Here is an 18,786-nt window from a genome sequence, read left to right as displayed (position 1 = left end):
AGGCACAAAATGATCCATACGTATACGTGGCGAGTGATGAGAAGGATGGGTGGTGAACTGAATGAACGGAAGGCAATGGCTGATTATGTGTGTGTGTGGATGAAAGGATGAGACAGTGTGTCATGGATGCAAGAGTATATAAAGATTAAGGAAGCGGACTTTCTGACCAGCACTTGGTGGTGGTCAGAATCAAGGTCCAAAGGAAATGGAGAAATAGAAGAAGGGAAGGACAGGAGGAAGGAGTTTATTCAAGGAGAATGGAAGGGTTGCAAGAGGATGGAAAAAAGGCAGAATATAAGAGGGAAGTGGAGAAGCGGTTGGGTAAATATGGATTGGAGCAGATAGGGGATGTGGAAGGTGTGTGCAAGACATTCACAGAAGAAATCTGTGCAGCACGTCAGGTGGTGTGTGAGTTGAAGAGAAGACAAAAGCGGGTGCAGGGAACAGCATGGTGGAATGAAAAGGTGAGAGAGGCTGTGGCACAAAGGAAGAACGCATACAATAAGTGGATGAGAAACTGGGGCGAGGACGAAGTTGAGAGACAGAAGAGAGAGTTACATGTAGAGAGGAAGAGTTAGGTTAAAAGATTAGTAAGAAAGAGTAAGAAGAGAGTGGACAAGGACTTTGGAAGGAACTTGAGTGTAAAGAGGAGGGAATGTAAGAAAATGTTCTGGAAAGAGGTAAAAAGAGTTACACAGGGCACCAAAGACGTCAGTTAAGGAGTGAAAGTTAAAAATGGTAGATTATTAGTAGAGACATGAGAAAAAGTAAGCAGATGGAGAGAACACTTTAAGGAATTGTTGAACACTGAGAATGAAAGTAATGCAATTATAAGTGGCTGGGGAATGGCTGGGGGAAGGAGGGATGTGACAAGAGAGGAAGAAATCAGTAGGATGGAAGTTGTAGACACAATGAGGAAAGTTAAAATGGGGAAAGTCCCACAAATTGATGAAGTGTGTGGTGAAATGCTGGAGCATGGGGGAGAGATAATAGTAGAATAGATGTGGAAGATGTGCAGATAGGGCTGGGAGGCAGGTAGAGTCCCGGAAGATTGGAAGTCAGGTATAATTATTCCCCTGTACAAAGGAAATGGGGAAAAAGATGTATGTGGTAATCATAAGGGCATTTGTCTTCTTAGTGAAACAGGAAATTGTTGAAGGCCATGAAGAGTATGAATGAGGGTGCTATGGCTGCAGTGTGTGCAGATAATGAACTGAGTGAATTTTTCTATTTGAAGGTTGGATTGAAACATGGATGTGTCATGTCTTCAAGGCTGTTCCATCTGTATATGGATGAGGTTATAAAAGAGAAACAAGGTAGGGCAGTGGATGCTGGACCGGCCATAGTGAGAGAGGGCAGTGTTTGGAAACTCCCTGTACTATTGTTTGCAGATAATACTATGTTAACTGAAGACGAAGGGGAGCTGCAGGCTTGGTGGATGAGTTTGGGACAGTGTGTAAGAAACGGACTCTAAAGGTGAATGTAGGGAAGAGTAGTGTTATGGTTTTTGAAAGAAGTGAAGTTAGTGAATGTACAGTGAGGTTGGATGAGGAGGAAATGGAAAATGTGAGTGTGTTTAAGTACTTGGGTAGTGTGATGAGTAAGTTTAGAGGGTGAAGTGCTTGAAAGGGTACAACAGGGAAGAAAGGTTGCTGGTTCTTTGAAAGCAGTGATAAGAAACAGGGAAGTGAGCATGGAAGTGAAAAAGCTACTACATGACAGTATTGTGATAGCAACTCTAACGTATGGATGTGAAGCTTGGACCTTGTTGGAGGGACTGAAGTCAAGAGTGAGAGCAGTGGAAATGAGTTATTTAAGAGGAGCATGTGCAGTCACATGGAGAGACAGAATGACAAATAAGGAAGGGAAGGAGCATTGTGGTGTGAATGTGGATGTGATAGGAAGCATTGAGAAACACAAGGAGGTGGTTTGGCCATGTGGAGAGGATGGAGTGAGAGACTGACAAGGGGAGTGTATGTGAGTGAGGTGGAGGGGGGGAGAGGGAGGGGGAGGCCAAGGATTAGATGGAGGGATGGAGTGGAGAGGTATATGAGAGAGGGGGGTGTGAGTTGGGAGCAGGGCAGTGAAATGGCGGGGGACAAGGAGACATGGAGGTGATTTGTTTGTGGCCACCCCTTACAGGATAAAGGCGATTGCATAAATATATACAGTATATATATATATATATACAGTATATATATATATATATATATATATATATATACTGTATATATATACTATATATATATATATATATATATATATATATATATATATATATAGACACATATATATAAATACACTTCCTCTTCACTCTCATCATAATTATCGAGACCAACTGCCTAGCCCTGGGCTCCTACGCTCCTCGTGGGGCAATGTAGGATTGGATGATGGATGCATGGATATATAGATAGATAGATAGATAGATAGATAGATTGATTGATAGATAGACCTATATATATATATATATATATATATATATATATATATATATATATATATATGTATATGGAAACACTGTCTTTGGTGAATAGCTACTTCATAAAATCATACACAAATATACTACATCACAGTCCTATATCAGTCTGTGCAAGGTGTTGGAACCCAAAGCCAAGTTACTTTAATCGAGAACATCTGATTCCTTCAATCTGGTGATTATGTTTTTGTGTATTTTTGGTATATCATCATGATTTTATTCATTTTAGGACAAACTTTTCAAACTGGAGGGGTAAAATATATATAGCTTCCACTGACATACTTCACAACTAGAAGGCTCTCCTGCGTAAAATCATGTGGTTGTAGCAAAAAAAGAAATACACCATTAAATTAAGAGGATGTGACCAGCCTATGTTCATGATAGTATTATATGACTCAAAATCTCCAAAAAACTACATCAAAGAAGAGAAGGGCAGACAGCCAGCTAGGTCATACTCACAGTTTAGGATTGTTAGAGCTGCCCCAAGGACCATCAGCATGTACTCAAGGAGGGCTGGGGGTCGGGACAAGATGGAAATACGTCGCCAGAACCACACCATAATCCCCACAATGGTTGGGAAGAACACCGTTTTCAGCGACACCCACACCTTGGTGAAACCTCCATTCTGGTGAATGAACTGCTTGCAAAGAGAAAGTTTGTCGGCTAGAGGTGAGATTTTGGAATATGGTTGGCATAATCATCATCATCACCACCATCATAGCCTATTTCCCACTACCGGAATTAAATGGGTGGGTAGGATCCAGACATAGAAAAGGGAAAGGATAAAGAGAACTATCAACAGCATGCATTGTGAGATGGTCACACTTCCATTCATTTGTCACGTACATGTTTAAAATTATTGGCTCCATCTCAAAGGCAAATAGATGGTATTAGAGGAGGAATGAACAGGCTGTTAAAAAAAAAAAGGGGGGGGGCGGGGATGTATAAAAAACAGTTAAACCCGTGACAATACCATGTTTCCTATACTAAGCAAAAATTGTCAGGAGAGAATAAATAAATAAAATAAAAGACATCACAGAGAGGATATAACAGACCTATTTCCTATCCTTTTACTACTTTTACAATTAAAGTACTGTATTCAATAAACTAAGTAATATCATCAACAGGTAGCAGGAATAAAATTTTAGCAAATTGTTATAGCTACTGATGGGGTTGGATGAGGGAATGATGTGGCTGACAAACGAGGAACAACGTAGGTTTAAAATAAGAAATGAAAAAAAGTACGGTAATTATAAAAAAAGAAAAATGATTTTAACCCCTTCAATCCACTGATGTATTCTGCAGCATATTTTTGCTAGCTACCTTTAGATTACTTAATTCAACTTGGGAGAATGTCTTTGTAGCAAAGGGGTTAATGAAAGCCTTACCTAATCCCTCCAGTTCAAAAATTTACTCTAAGCTAGATGAAATCACCCACAGATAGCAACAAGAAAACAGAATGTACACCATCATAATGATGGAGGTAACAGAAATTGAAAAAATGTAAAAGAACACGTAAAGGGAAGTTAATGTGACAGAATAAAGCAAGACATCCACATGCATTCCTTTCTTATATCCTATGATCTAATGCAAAAAAAAAAAAAAAGTTTAAATGACAACTGTTCAAATGCTGTCCACAACAAGGAGAAGGCCTACAAAAGGTACCGAAGCAAATTCACCTCTGAATCTCATCTCTTTTATGCTTCTGCCTGGAAACTTGCTAGATCTGTCCTTCACTCTGCTAAAAATAATTTCATTCAAATTAAATGCTCTGAACTCTCCAACTCAAATTCTTACCGTTCCTTCTAGCACCTAGTCAAAACCTTTCTAAAAACTTTACTTCATCATCCTTCCCTCCTCTTTTCCACTCGGATGGCTCTGTAGCTATTTCTTCTACTGATAAAGCAGAACTCTTCGCTCAGCCTCTCTCCTCCAGTTCTACTTTAGGTGATTCTGGTGCTGTTCCTCCATCACTTCCTCCCTCTGCCTTCCTCACGGTTGATATTAAGATTTCTTCAGTCGATGTATTTTCTGCCATCACTGGCCTCAGTACTAACAAGGCATATGGGCCTGATGGGGTCCCTCCTGCTGTCCTCAAGAACTGTGCTTCTGTGCTTACACCCTGCCTATGTAAACTCTTTCGCCTTTGTCTATCAACTTACACATGTCCTTCTTGCTGGAAGTCTGCTCTCAATCAGCCTGTCCCACAGAAGGGTGACCATTCCCATATTGCTTTAACATCCTGTGTTTCAAAAGTTTTTTATTCTATTCTTAACAAAAAAAATTTTTAAAGCATCTTTCCTATCACCACCTTCTTTCTGATCATAAGTATTGGTTCCATCAGGGATGCTCCACTGGCGACCTTCTCACCTACCTTTTAGATTCCTGGTCATCCTCCTTTCAGGACTTTGGTGAAAAATTTGCCATCACACTTGACATCTCAGAAAGACTTTTGATCGTCTGGTATAAATCTTTACTTTAAAACCATCCCTCCTATGGATTCCAGCCTTTTATCTGTACCTTCATCTCAAGCTTCCTTTCTGGCTGTTCTATGGCTGCCATTGTACTGTAGATGGCCATTCTTCTCCTAGAGCTATCAATAGTGGTGTTCCCCAGGACTCTGTCCTATCACCAACTCTCTTCCTTTTATTCATCAATGACCTTCTCAGCTGTACATCTAACCCTATCCACTTATATGCTGATGACTTTACCCTTCACCTTTCCATTCGCTTCCTGCAGTGTCTATCATAGCAGTTACTTCAACACACAAGGGATGAGGCAAGGGCACACCTAATGTGTGACTTGGGTCATATCTCTGATCGGAATAAAAGTAATCTTATTGTTTTTAATGTATCAAAAACTCAGTTCTTACAGCTATCAACCAGACAAAATCTTCTGCAAAAGTACCCTCTAATTTTTTACAATATCCAACTCAATATCCTGCATCATCTTTAAACATACTTGGGGTTTCATTCTCTCAGGATTTATCTTGGAAAGGTCATTTTACAGCTCTTGCAAAATCTGCTTCCAAGGGATTAGGTGTGCTGGGCCAACTCCATGCCTTCTTTACCCCAACACAGTTGTTGACTTTACACACGGGTTTTATTCACCCATGTAAAGTACAACTCTCATGAGTGGGGAGGCTCCCCACATACAGCCCTTCTCAACAAGGTGGAGTCAAAGGCTTTTTGACTCATTAACTCTTCTCCTTTTACTGGTTCCCTTCAATCTCTGTCTCTTTGTGGCACTGTTGCATCTTTATCTCTTTTCTATCACTACTTCATTGGTCACTTCTCCTCTGAACAGCCTGCTTGCATCCCTCCACCACTACAGCGGGGGCATAGCACCTGTCTAGCAACAAACTCTCATCTCTTTTCTGTCCAACTCTCTAATGCAAGAGTTAACCATGACTCCCAGTCCTTCATGTATGCAACAGGCCAACTCTGGAACTGTCTCTCTCTGTCTGTATTTCCTAGTGCCTATGATCTCCAGTCTTTCAAACACAGTGTGTCCAGGCACCTCGAATGAATGGATCTTGAATCTAGCACTCTGTTATCTTGATGTTGCCTTTTTTTCTTAGTGGGAACAGTTCGTAAGCTCCTGGTCTTTGGTTCCTTCTTCCTTGTACTTAAAAAAAAAAAAAAAAAAATCCAATAGTGAAGAGGTGCAAGGACACATCAGGACAAGATATGCAAGAAGCAAGGGGAGATAATTAACAGATATATAGATATATATCTTCAAGCAACAATCCTTTACTATCATGATAATGGATGTTGCAGCCAAAAGTTGCTGTGTATGTATGTGAAAATTTCACTCGGGGAAGGAAAAATCAAGGAGACACAATGACATACAAAATGGGAAATACAGTATAAATACAATGATAAAATAAAAGTCAACCTTCTACAGCTACCATAAATTGACTTAGGACCTCCCCCCACAAGGTATTAAAAAACACAGAAATCATAGTATATCACAATGTTTGTTCATGAAATGCCATTCATTAATATGAAATCATGTTTCCCTTGTATTTCAGGATCAGTTGGATGCATTTTGGCATGGAATCACTTAGATCTCTAAAGTAATCTAACACCATTTCTTTGCACCAAACATTTGTCAGTTCAGTCTTAAGGTTGTCCAGACTGGATGTCTTCTTCTCTGTCATGATTTTCTTCATCTTTGCCCAGCAGTTTTCTAACGGATTTAGATCCAGACTGTTGCCAGACCAGTCGAGGACCTCAATCCCATTATCCTGAAGTCATTTTGTCACCTTTCTTGACCTGTGACATGGAGCTGAATCGTGCATGAAAAAATCGAACCCATGAATAGCAAAAAAGTTTAACAAATGATCTTCCAGAACTTGAATGCACTGGCCACCATTCATCATCAAGTTCTTAGGAAGAAAGTAGAGGCTCCCCTTTCCATTTCACCTGAGAAACGCCCCCATATCATTACTGACTGTGGGTGCTTAACAGTCGGCACCATGTGAGCAGTGTCATATCGACTACAGGAGGCAGGGCGATGAACCTTGGCAGAACGCACCTGGAACACTTGAAATGTACTTTCATCGGAAAACATAACTTTTCTCCACTCATCCGATGTCCAGTGTGCATACTTCTTGGCAAACTGAATGCGCTGCTTCTTCATGCAGTCAGTGAGAAGTGGCTTCTTTGCTGCGGTGCAGCGTGGCAAACGCAGCTCCTTCTGCAAGCAGTGTCGGATAGTTCGAATTGAGACGTCTTGCAACACCTGGGGATGCATCCTCTTCAATTCTGCTGCTATCAGTCGTGGATTCTTGATTACTTCCCTGTTCAGAAGTGCACCTGTACCTCTGGAAGTCGTCCTCTTCTTTCTACCACCATGCTTGTGTTCTGGAGGCAGGCCGCAGGCTGCAGCAAGAATCTTCATGAGAGTCAACTTTGCGCGTCCAGTACGTTCAAAAATCGTGTTGATAGGGACATTATCCTGCCTCCATGCAATGATATGGACCCTCTCATCCCTTGAGTAGTACTTTCCAGGCATGACAACTCAACTCTAAGAAAATAACAGGGGAAACTGTATTGTATACGAAAAAAGAGGGAGGTGCAAGCTCGGAGCGACGGGAACATATACTCCCACTCTCACTTCCAGGCAAGCACTGACATGTTGAGTGTTTCACCACCTCCTGCCAACACCAGAGGAGTTGCCAGTTACTTCTTGCCCAAAAAATTCACTTGGTAGAGGTGGAAACACAAAGCAAAGACAGACAACTCTCCAATAGCAATTCTGTGTTTGTAGGTCCCAAGCCAATTTGCAGTGGGTGTGTTACTCACTCTGGAATGTTGAGTTGGAGACCCTGTTGTCCAAAATACTTATGGGCAGGTGACTAGCTATGCCTTGTGGCATTTAAAAAAACAAAAATCTTCTCAGGGACTGAATCTAATGCATACAGCTCTAATTTTCACCCTGATGGGCTTCTCTGACCATCAAACCACCAGGTATACAAAAGAAAACACCCCAGGTTTGATATTCACACACAAACTTATGATGAACTTCCTACTGTAAGATTTGGTTTTGCAGGAACGACAAACAAAAGTGTCCACAAAATTCCCATGTCACTTGTTCTTCCTGCAAAAACAAATCTTAATTATGAAAGGCAAGTGAATATGTTTGTGAATACTGGTGCACATATATAAGAATATCTCCAGGTACTCACAGCAACCCAAACATCTGTCAAGTAACCCAGTTCATCATTGGTGGGTGGATCTCTGGGCTCCTCTTGGGTACTGATGGGAAGCCGGATGTTCAGGAGGTAAAAGTCATGATGAACAGATCCCAACTCAAACAATGGCACAGAGGAACAATTGTACATGTACTCCTCCTTCTTGTGTATAGGATCGATGGAGCAGTCAAGTATACGTTCCTCTGTGGATGATGCATACTCCACCCAGCGGTCTTCTGGGTCACCCTTGTTGCGGTAACCAAGGCGAGCTTCAATGGTCATCAGTGCATTGGGGTCTGTTGTAGAGGTGTGAGGTCAGTCTCAGAGTCTGAATTATGGTGGTTTGTTTCACATACAGCAAACCCTTGATTTAACACACAACCTCGATAGACCAGAGATTGGATTTAATGAACACAATGAAGCCACCCTACTTCTGTTGGCTATAACAAACAATGCCCATTAAATGGTCACAATACATGTGCTTCCTACCTTTTTTACTCCAACCTCACCTGAAATTGCCCTCTCCCCATCAGGACTGCCAAGTTGAAATTATGGGCAAGGCTAGTGTAAAATGGGTATAGTTTTAATTTTTAATACTATAACATGTTACTGTGTTCATTTATTTTCAAACATGTGCTTGAAATCCCACCTCAGGGGGAGGAGGAATATCGGATATTATGGATTACTGTATCAACTTAATCAGATCGGGTTTCCCCCCAATTAGTCCATTATAGGAAGGGTCCAGTTGGTTTTCCTTTATGTTAGTCCAAATTCAAACAACCTTACCAATAACTAAAAAATGGGGACAGAATGGTTAAAATAATGGACACTGATGAAGATGGATGGTGATAATGAAGATGAAGATAATGACGACGATGACGACAATGACCTATGACAACAAAGATGGCAATGACATCGACAACAATGATGATGACAATGATGATGGTCAAGGCAAACTGAAATTAAGTATACTGAACCAATGCTTTGTGTAATACAAGTATAAAAATTAGTTTATCCCATTTCATCTGATGATGCACCTAATTTATTATTGTTGTTTCCAGAGTTTTTTTTTCCTCGGTTGTTGGGAAAACATCTCGTAATGAAAGGGTTAATGAAGGCTATATATACTAGTATCATCTCCAATTCTGACTAAAATCCTCTGAATATAAGAAAAATGTAAAATATAATACATCATCAGACTGAAGGGGTTATGAATCTGTACTTGTATGTGTTCCCAGTCAATCCAACTGTAATAATGCTCTGATGCAAGTAAAAAATACATCACTTCACAGTGAGATGTAATTCCTGAAGTGAATAAAACTATCTGGTGATGACAAGAATGACACAGAGAATCAAGGGATTAATGGAGGTTGTTTAGTCATGCGATTGTTCATGAGATGAATAAAACTGCCTAGTGGCAGCATAAAAAAAAAAAAAAAAAAAAAAATCATCATAGTGAAGGGCATAATATTTTCTTAGGAATGAACAAGCATGGGATCTTCATCATCATCATTATGCTGACCCTTTTTCCCACATAAAGGCAAGGTGAGGCACAATCCAGAAACAAGGATGTAGAGTGTAGGTAAGTGGAATGACTTTCACATGAGCACCCAGTGACACATAGTCATTTTCTCATATCAATCAAGTCCTTGGCAGAATGAAACCCATACCACACAAAGACTCAACCTCAACTATCTGATTCTTTATTCTTATTGACTCCAAAATAATTTTATTCAACCTCAGAAGGATGTCCAGATCTGAACGATTTAATGAAGGCTCATCTAATCCCTCCTGCCTGAAATCTCTTTCACACTTAGGAAAGTGGTAACTAGAATAAAATGCTAAGTATGTCATTAGGCTGAAACATTTGATCAATATTGTACTAATACTCACCATATCACATGATCTTTTAAAAACTGACAATCAGTAACACTCGTTTTCGTTTTCGTTTTTAAAGGCTCCAACATGCTTGCATGTGTCGGCCTTGGTCACCTAATGGCGGCTCTCCATGCTGCACGATCCATTGCAGCCTCCCTGTTCAGTCCCTTAACCCTAAGGTCACACTTAATGACCTCGTCCCATGTCTTTCTCGGTCTACCCCTCATAACCCCACCCCCAATATTAACACTTCTCACCTTCCTCACCCAACTATCATCCCCCATCCTCTCCACATGTCCAAACCACCTCAATCTACCTCTCCTCATCACAACACCAATACACTCCAGTCCCATCCTACCTCTCAACTCTTCCATTGTAAACCCAGCCCCTCCAGGCCTTGGACGCAGGGACGCACTGCACATCCACCTAATCATTGTCATTTCTGTACGTCTGAGCCGGCGAATGTCTTCCTCCTTCACTGCCCAGGTCTCACTGCCATACAGCATTACACTCCTAACACACGCTGCATACAAAGACCCCTTAGCACGTAGGGAGAGCCCCCTCAATGTCAGGAGAGGCAAGAGCTCCCTGAACTTCTTCCAACCACTTCTCACCCTAGCCACAGAGCTAGCTCCAGCCCCACCTCCAGCACACAACATGTCTCCTAAATAACAAAACTCTTCCACACACTCAAGAGATTCACCAGCAAGTTCAATTCTTTCACGTCTGACGATCTCCACCTGCTCACCCCGGCACGCCGTACACATAAAATCAGCATTATCTCGCAGTCTACCTCTGATACCACTACATCTCTTATGCACCCATTTATCACACACACCGCACAAGATGGAATTACTTCCCACGCCCCTGTGGCAAACTGCACATGGCCACTCTCCCTCGTCTTTGACAGTACCGCCACCAACCCTAGATATCATCACTTTTGTTTTATCTGCATTTACCCTTAAACCCTTTTGCCCCATACCATCTCTCCACTTCCTAAACCTTTCCTCCGCCTCCCTTTCATTCTCTGCAATTAACACCAAATCATCAGCATACAACAACTCCCACGGGAGTCCGTTTCTAAAGTCACGTGAAAGGGCTTCAAGTACCATGATAAACAACATGGGACTCAAGACTGACCCCTGATGCACACCAACATTCACGGAAAACTCATCACTCAAATCTCCATTCACTCTCATCTGGGTGTGAGCACCCACATACATGGCCATAACCACCCTAACCAGCCACTCCTCCAAGCCAAGCTTTCTCATTGCCCACTTCACCACCTCTCTAGGGACTCTGTCAAAGGCCTTTTCCAAATCAACAAAAACAAAATAAAGATCCCTTCTCCTACCAATATATTTTTCCTGAAGCTGTCGAACAATGAATATGGCATCAGTGGTCCCCCTACCTGGCATAAACCCAAACTGCATCTCATCAATATTCACTCTTTCTCTAATCATACCTTCTAAAACTCTCTCCATTACCTTCATTATCTGATCTAAAAGCTTTATACCTCTATAATTCCCTCTTTCCAGGGCATCACCCTTCCCTTTATACACATTTACAATTACACTCTTCAGCCAATCATCTGGGACAACACACTCATAAATAATCCTATTTATCAGGTCAGTGACTAAACTCACCCCTATATCGCCTGAGGCCTTCAACATTTCGGCAGTCAACCCAGACACACCTGCTGCCTTCCCCACCCTCATCCTGCCTATTGCCTCACTCACAGTAGCAGTATCAATCAAAGGCCAAGGGCCAGACACTGGATCTGCTGGCTCCAAACCTTCCCTGTCCCAGTCAAACTCCTCATTTGTTGTATTTACCAGAACATTCCTTTATTTTATTCCATTTGAAGGATGACATCTTTCTGAATGTCACTCTTGCTGCTGCCATTCTATTTAACTGAACTTGGGAAAGACCAATCATGCAGGAGTTAATAAAAGCTATGATCTAACCCCTCTAGTTTGAAAAATATCACTAAAGCTGCATAAAAACATCTGGTGTTATTTAAAAAAATAATGAATAAATAAATAACACCAGATGTATGAGAATACATCACTGCAGTGACTGGGTTAACAAAATTATCTCCTGATGCTTCCTGAAGCTTGTGCCTATTTTATGCTTATTCTGCAGTGGTAGTTCCTTTGCTTTGTATGGTATGGTATAATATTTCCATTTCTTAATATTTAAACTCCAGGCTAACAAAAAAAAACTCTCCTGATGCTTCCTGAAGCTTGTGCCTATTTCAAGCTTATCCTGCAACAGTAGTTCCTTTGCCTTGTATGGTATGGTATAATATTTCCATTTCTTACTATTTAAACCCCTTCACTAAACAGACAACTTTCTATTTTATTTCTGGCTACTGCTAAAAAATTCTACTCCATTTGGGACAGATTTCTCCAATTGAAGGGATTTACTATTAGAAAACAAGTAAAAAGATTATCTATCTATCTATCTATTGCCAGACGCCTCAATCCCATTTGGGGTGGCCACAAACAAATCGCCTCCAAGTCGCCCTGTCCCCCGCCATTTCACTGCCCTGCTCCCAACTCACACCCCCCTCTCTCATATACCTCTCCACCCCATCCCTCCATCTCATCCTCGGCCTCCCCCTCCCTCTTCCCCCCTCCACCTCACTCACATACACTCTCTTCGTCAGTCTTTCACCCTCCATTCTCTCCACATGGCCAAACCACCTCAGTGTGTTCCTCATAACGCTTCCTATCACATCCACATCCACACCACAACGCTCCTTTATATCCTCATTCATCAGCCTGTCTCTCCATGTGACTCCACAGGCTCCTCTTAAAAAACTCATTTCCACTGCTCTCACTCTTGACTTGTGTCCTTCCAACAACATCCAAGCTTCACTTCCATACGTTAGAGTTGGTATCACAATACTGTCATGTAGTAACTTTTTCACTTCCATGCTCACTTCCCTGTTTCTTATCACTGCTTTCAAAGAACCAGCAACCTTTCTTCCCTGCTGTACCCTTTCAAGCACTTCACCCTCCAAACCTCCATCCTTACTCATCACACTACCCAAGTACTTAAACATACTCACATTTTCCAATTCCTCACCTCCCAACCTCGCTGTACATTCACTGACTTCACCCCTCTCAAAGACCATCACTTTACTCTTCCCTACATTCACCTTTAGATTCCATTTCTTACACACTCTCCCAAACTCATCCACCAAGCCTTGCAGCTCCCCTTCGTCTTCACACAGTATCATCTGCAAACAACAGTACAGGGAGATATGAAAGAAGAAATTTCAGAAAGAGGTAAAAGTGGCAATACCACCTAACTCTGAGATTATATTACCCAAAATGGCAAAGGAAACATTGAACTGCCTGATAATGATCAAATGCAGTACACTCAAACCTCGATTAATGCAGTAAATATAGCCTGGACATGGACCGTGGTATTCAAAACCATATTAAACAATATGTTTACATGCATATTTGCAAAACTCAGTCTGGCCACTTTCCAAAAGCCCCATTTTTACCCCTTCTGCCCACCCTACTCCACATAAATGACCTTGACTGACACCCATCATCTATCTATCTATCTATCTATAGCCCGACGCCCTAATCCCGCAAAGGGTGGCCGCAGACAAAACGCCTCCAAGTCACTCTGTCACCCACCATTTGACTCCCCTCCCCCCAACTCACCCCCCCCTCCCTCATATACCTCTCAACTCCATCCCTCCACCTCATCCTCGGTCTACCCCTCCCTCTCCCTCCCTCCACCTCACCTACAGTACACCCTCTTAGTCAGTCTTTCATTCTCCATTCTCTCCACATGTCCAAACCACCTCAGTGTATTTCTCCTAATCTTTTCAACCACATCCACATCTACCCCACAACGTTCCTTCACTTCTTCATTCGTCAACCTGTCCCTCCACATCACTCCACATGCTCCTCTCAAGTAACTCATTTCCACTGCTCTCACTCTTGACTTGTTCCCCACTTGCAAGGTCCACGCCTCGCTTCCATACGTCAGGGTAGGGATCACAATACCATCATGCAGTGACTTCTTAACTTCCATACTCACCTCCCTATTTCTCATCACTGCTTTCAGTGTACCAACAACCTTTCTTCCCTGCTGTACCCTTTCACGTACTTCATCCCCCAAAGTTCCATCCTTACTCATCACACTACCCAAGTACTTGAATGCACTCACATTCTCCATATCCTCACCATCCAACCTCACTGCACACTCTGTGACTTCATTCCTCTCAAACACCATAACTTTACTTTTGTTTACATTAACTTTCAGCTTCCTCCTCCTACACACTGTCCCAAATTCATTCACCAAACCTTGTAACTCCCATTCATCTTCACTCAACAATACTGTATCATCAGCAAACAGCAACACCGGAAGCTTCCAAATCTCACCTCATTCATTAGGGCCACCCCCACATCCACTGCCCTACCTTGCACCTCCTTTACAACCCCATCCATATATATATTAAACAGCCATGGAGACATCACACACCCCTGTTTCAGTCCCACATTGAGATCAAAGAACTCACTCAGCTCACCATCCACTCGCACCGTAGCCCTAGCTCCCTCGAACATACTCTTCACAGCACTCAACAATTTCCCCTCCACTCCATATATTCTTAATACCTTCCACATACCTTGCCTAAAACATTAAAATATATGACAATTAAAGAACATTAACATTCATATAATGATAACAAAAGTTAGGCTGTGCGAACTCTCCCCCCATCTCCATTACCGATGTTGTTGTCAGAGCATAGCTAAAGGTCAATAACCTCTCTCAACACTTTAAGCACTAAAAACTACATCACAAGAACGCAGCTAGACCTAGGTGAGACGCAAGGAATGAAGTGGGAGTGGGACTGTGGGAGTCGAGTTGACCTGACTACAGACAATAGGAGCCAAGTGGAGTAGCTAATCACAGCGAGCTGGGCGCATGACATTACTGCACAGGAATGAACCGTGTAACTCTGAAATGAGCCCCGTGTTATCTGAGGTTTTTCGCAGAGTGGGTGACTGCATAACTTCAAAACTGGGTTACTCAATGTTTGAGTGTAAACAGGATTGTAAAAACTAAATCATCATTACAGTATCAGCTTCCTCAATTTGGTGACATATTTCTTTGTTCTTGTAACTACCAGATCATTTTTTTCTGCTTGCAAGAGAATCTCAGTTGTGAAAAGGGTTCTCATATAAAGGCTATATCTAAACCTACCACTTTGGGAAGTCCATCCTACGCTGAGTAAAACCTTCAGGAGAGATTCAACAATGATTCCAATAAAGAAATCCCCAAACTGAAGGGGTTAACATTTAACCTTGCTTTCCACAAACATACGGAGTAGATATAAGGACAACAGTGAACTCTGGCTTGAAAAAGTAACACTGCTTAGCCTGTCTCCTGTGTACCCTTTGCCACAAGAATGTTCTTTATGTTTCATCACGGCTACCAAACAGACAGTCCATTACAATTTTGAGACCTCCAGTAGATACAGGACTCAGGAAAGTTCTATCAAACTCCTCCAAGTCATAGTCTCTCCAAAGTGGAGTAAAATCATGTAGAAGTCGGAAAAAAAAAAAAAAATGAAGTTGAAGAAGATACTTCTAGAACTCTTTGAAAGTGGCAATCACTTAAAATCTTTCAATTATTAACCCCTCCATGCCAGGCTATTTATAGTGCCGCTGTTCTCTCACTACGAGAATTCTTCCGAAAATAGCCTGTTTTCAAACCTTACTATCTCGGAAGCTATAGCAGTTAAGACCATATTACTCGCCAACTCCTCTTCTTGCGAATGAAATTATCCCCAGGTCTGTTGGTTGTCACTTCGATGAGTAATGACATGATGAAGAGGAATAATTTTTGTCATGAGTACAGGCTGTGTTCGTGCGTTTGCCTCTGGCCCTGACTATGACTTTGCTCTCAATGTGACACCTTCTCCATTACAAGAAAAACTAGACACAGCAGTGTCCAAGGCACGCTCTATGGCACTATCACCGAGTCCTTTCCTAGTATCCTTGGAAAGAGGCCTGGCAGGGGAGGACGAGGCAAAAGTCCACGTGAGGCGGGAACAGAATCGGACGAGAAGGGTATCATCTTACACCTGGCAAAGTCAGACAGACGACTGAGGTATGGTTGGCTCAGTTGTCAGGAGTCCCTCCCTAGCTTATGGCGACGAGATAAAGTGGCAGCCACTTCAAACTGTGGCACGAAAACAAGTGCAGTTCCGACTGACACCCAGCACTACCCAGCCACCGATTTCTTGACAGTTCCAACCGACACCCGATGGTTAGCAGTTAAGCTACTGATGAATTAACCCCTAAAGACCTATGTCTGACGGTCGTCAGTTTCAGGTCCTGCTATGTAAAGTCCCAATACAGTACTGACAACCATAGACAGAGTACAAAAACTGGACAGCACCGACCCCACCTCTCTGATGACATAAATGGCACACAGCCAATGGAAACTAAGAAATCTGGTGGTGGCTGGCATAATCCAGCCCCCTAGCCAGGTAGTGGGTGGAACCCCCCCATGCCATCTCTCCATTTTCCTCTGCCCCACTGAATCCTGTCCCCTGTGTTGCTTCCCATCCAAACCACCTCCCATACCATCTCTAGACTGTAATGTGTGTGTGTGTGTGTGTGTGTGTGTGTGTGTGTGTGTGTGTGTGTGTGTGTGTGTGTGTGTGTGTGTGTGTGTGTGTGTGTGTGTGTGTGTGTGAGCCACACTCACTCCCACCTGAGACCCCCCCACACCCCCTCCACCTCCCTATCTCTTCTTTGTCCATTGGGTCGTACTACATAAAGGCCTAATACTGACGATCACACACAGGCTGAATATACAGGCATACCCCAATATCCATCGGTGTTGCATGCCGGTGGGAGTGTTCGGACAGTGAGTATGCCGGATACTGAAGCAATTTTCCCCATAAGATATTGAAGAAAAGCCAGGGATGCATTCCAGGACCAAACCCAAACTCTCATATACTTGTACCTTACTCACTCAATAGACATTGACACAGAAACACCATGAGTAAGGTTATTAACCTCATAAACAATACTACTGGTAAAAATGGGACATAAAACATCACATATGCAGGAAGGTAAGGTGGTGGGAGGTGCGGTGCAGAATGCATTCAGGACAACAGACACATATGGAGTGGAGAGCGTGGGCCACGCAGGCAGTGTGCTAGCAGGGGTGGAGGAGGGCAGGGGGACGGGGAAGGAGACACGTCTGGCAGCGCTGACTCAGCAAACGAGAGGAGAAACAAAGGAGAGAAGACAAATGAGGGAGATGACACAATGGAGACCTGAGAGAAACCATCCCTCTCTCTTTCTCTCTCTCTCTCACACACACACACACACACACACACACACACACACACACACACACACACACACACACACACACACACACACACACACACACACACACACACACACACACCGCTCGCCGGCTCAGTGGTAATGCTCTCGCCTTGCATCTGCTAAGATGGGGTTCATGCCTTGTTTGGGATGCAAAAAGTTTCACTGACAAAGTGGGTGGTCTCTGTCCTTCTTGGGCAAGAGGATGGGAGTGTGCATGTGTGATGGTCAAGGCCTTGCCCTTAGACTGGACTATATGAGCTCTCAGCTCTCTTCCGGGAGGGTAAAATGCTGACAATCACAACCATCACATGATCCTGACTGACCCAGTAATTACACACACACACACACACACACATATCCTCCTTCTGTATGAATTTTCACTCTCTTTTCTTTTCCTCCTTCTACATCTTTCACATCCTCCTTCATCTCATACTCTCTCTGTTTCTTCCTTTCCTCCCACTCATACATTCTTCACACTCTCCCTTTTTTTCTTCCCTTTTTTTCCCACCTTCTCCAATCTTCCCTCCCTACTTTGTCTTCCTGTCTCACTTATCTCGCACCCTCTTTTCCTCCCCCAGTGTAATTTTCTTCCCTCCCTGTGCTTCTTGCAGCTTCTTACCTTCCCTCCCTTCCCCATCTATTCAAACTCATTTTCCTTCCTAGAGTCTCTCTCTCCTTGTTCTCTTATCTCCCCCTCACTTTTTCCCTCTCCCTAACCATTTTCTTTTTCTTCCCTCCCTCTTCTTCTCATGTTTTCTTTCTTTCCCTCCCTCCCTCTCAGTTCTCTCCCCCTTCTCTCTTTCTCCCACTGTTTTCTTCTCTCCTTTCACTTTCTTCCTCTCTCCTTTCCTCTCTCTTCTTTCCCTCCCATTGCTTCTTACACCTCCCTCCCTCCTTCTTCTTCTCAAACTCTCTTTTTTTCTTCCCTTCTTCCCTATTCTCTCTCTCTCCCACTGTATTCTTCTCTTTCCTTCACTTTATCCCTCTCTCCTTTCCCTATTTTCCCTTTCTTCCTTCCCTTTGTCTTTTTTTTCACTCCCTCTGCTTCTCACACTTTATCTTCCCTCCCTCCCTTTTCTCATATTCCCTTTCATTCCCTTCCTCCTTAGTCGCTCTATCCCCCTTTGTTTTCTTCTCTCCCCCTCAAATTCTCCCTCTTTCCCTCCCCCATGTTCCTTTTCTTCCCACAGCTGGTGGGGTAGGTTGGGGACAGGAGGAAAAGTGAGGGGATGGGGGAAGGACAGGGAGAGCCACACACACCTCCACATCTGCATTCGGACGCACATGTTTCAAACTTAGGGAGCGGCAGAGTGTCCAGACTAGTGAAGCAAGAGCCATTCAGATTGTGGGAA

At 42.8% G+C, this 18,786-nt stretch overlaps 1 protein-coding gene across 1 annotated transcript in view; it reads right to left on the bottom strand.

The window, feature by feature from the left end:
* The window catches only part of LOC145406868 (protein wntless-like), a 233,546-nt gene that overhangs the window by 133,986 nt on the left and 80,774 nt on the right, over positions 1-18,786 (bottom strand). Inside the window, exons 4-5 of the mRNA XM_080277981.1 lie at positions 8,169-8,470; positions 2,936-3,113 (exon numbers count right to left, since the gene is read on the bottom strand). Coding sequence (XP_080134107.1) covers positions 2,936-3,113; positions 8,169-8,470 — 480 coding nt within the window. The remainder of the gene's footprint in view (positions 1-2,935; positions 3,114-8,168; positions 8,471-18,786) is intronic.

Source organism: Coenobita brevimanus, chromosome 71 (genome assembly GCF_032717465.1).
Source record: "Coenobita brevimanus isolate Jiangsu-jjx chromosome 71, ASM3271746v2, whole genome shotgun sequence".
NCBI lineage: Eukaryota > Metazoa > Arthropoda > Malacostraca > Decapoda > Coenobitidae > Coenobita > Coenobita brevimanus.
Note: the sequence above shows the minus strand (reverse complement) of the source record. Positions and strands in the feature narration are given on the sequence as shown.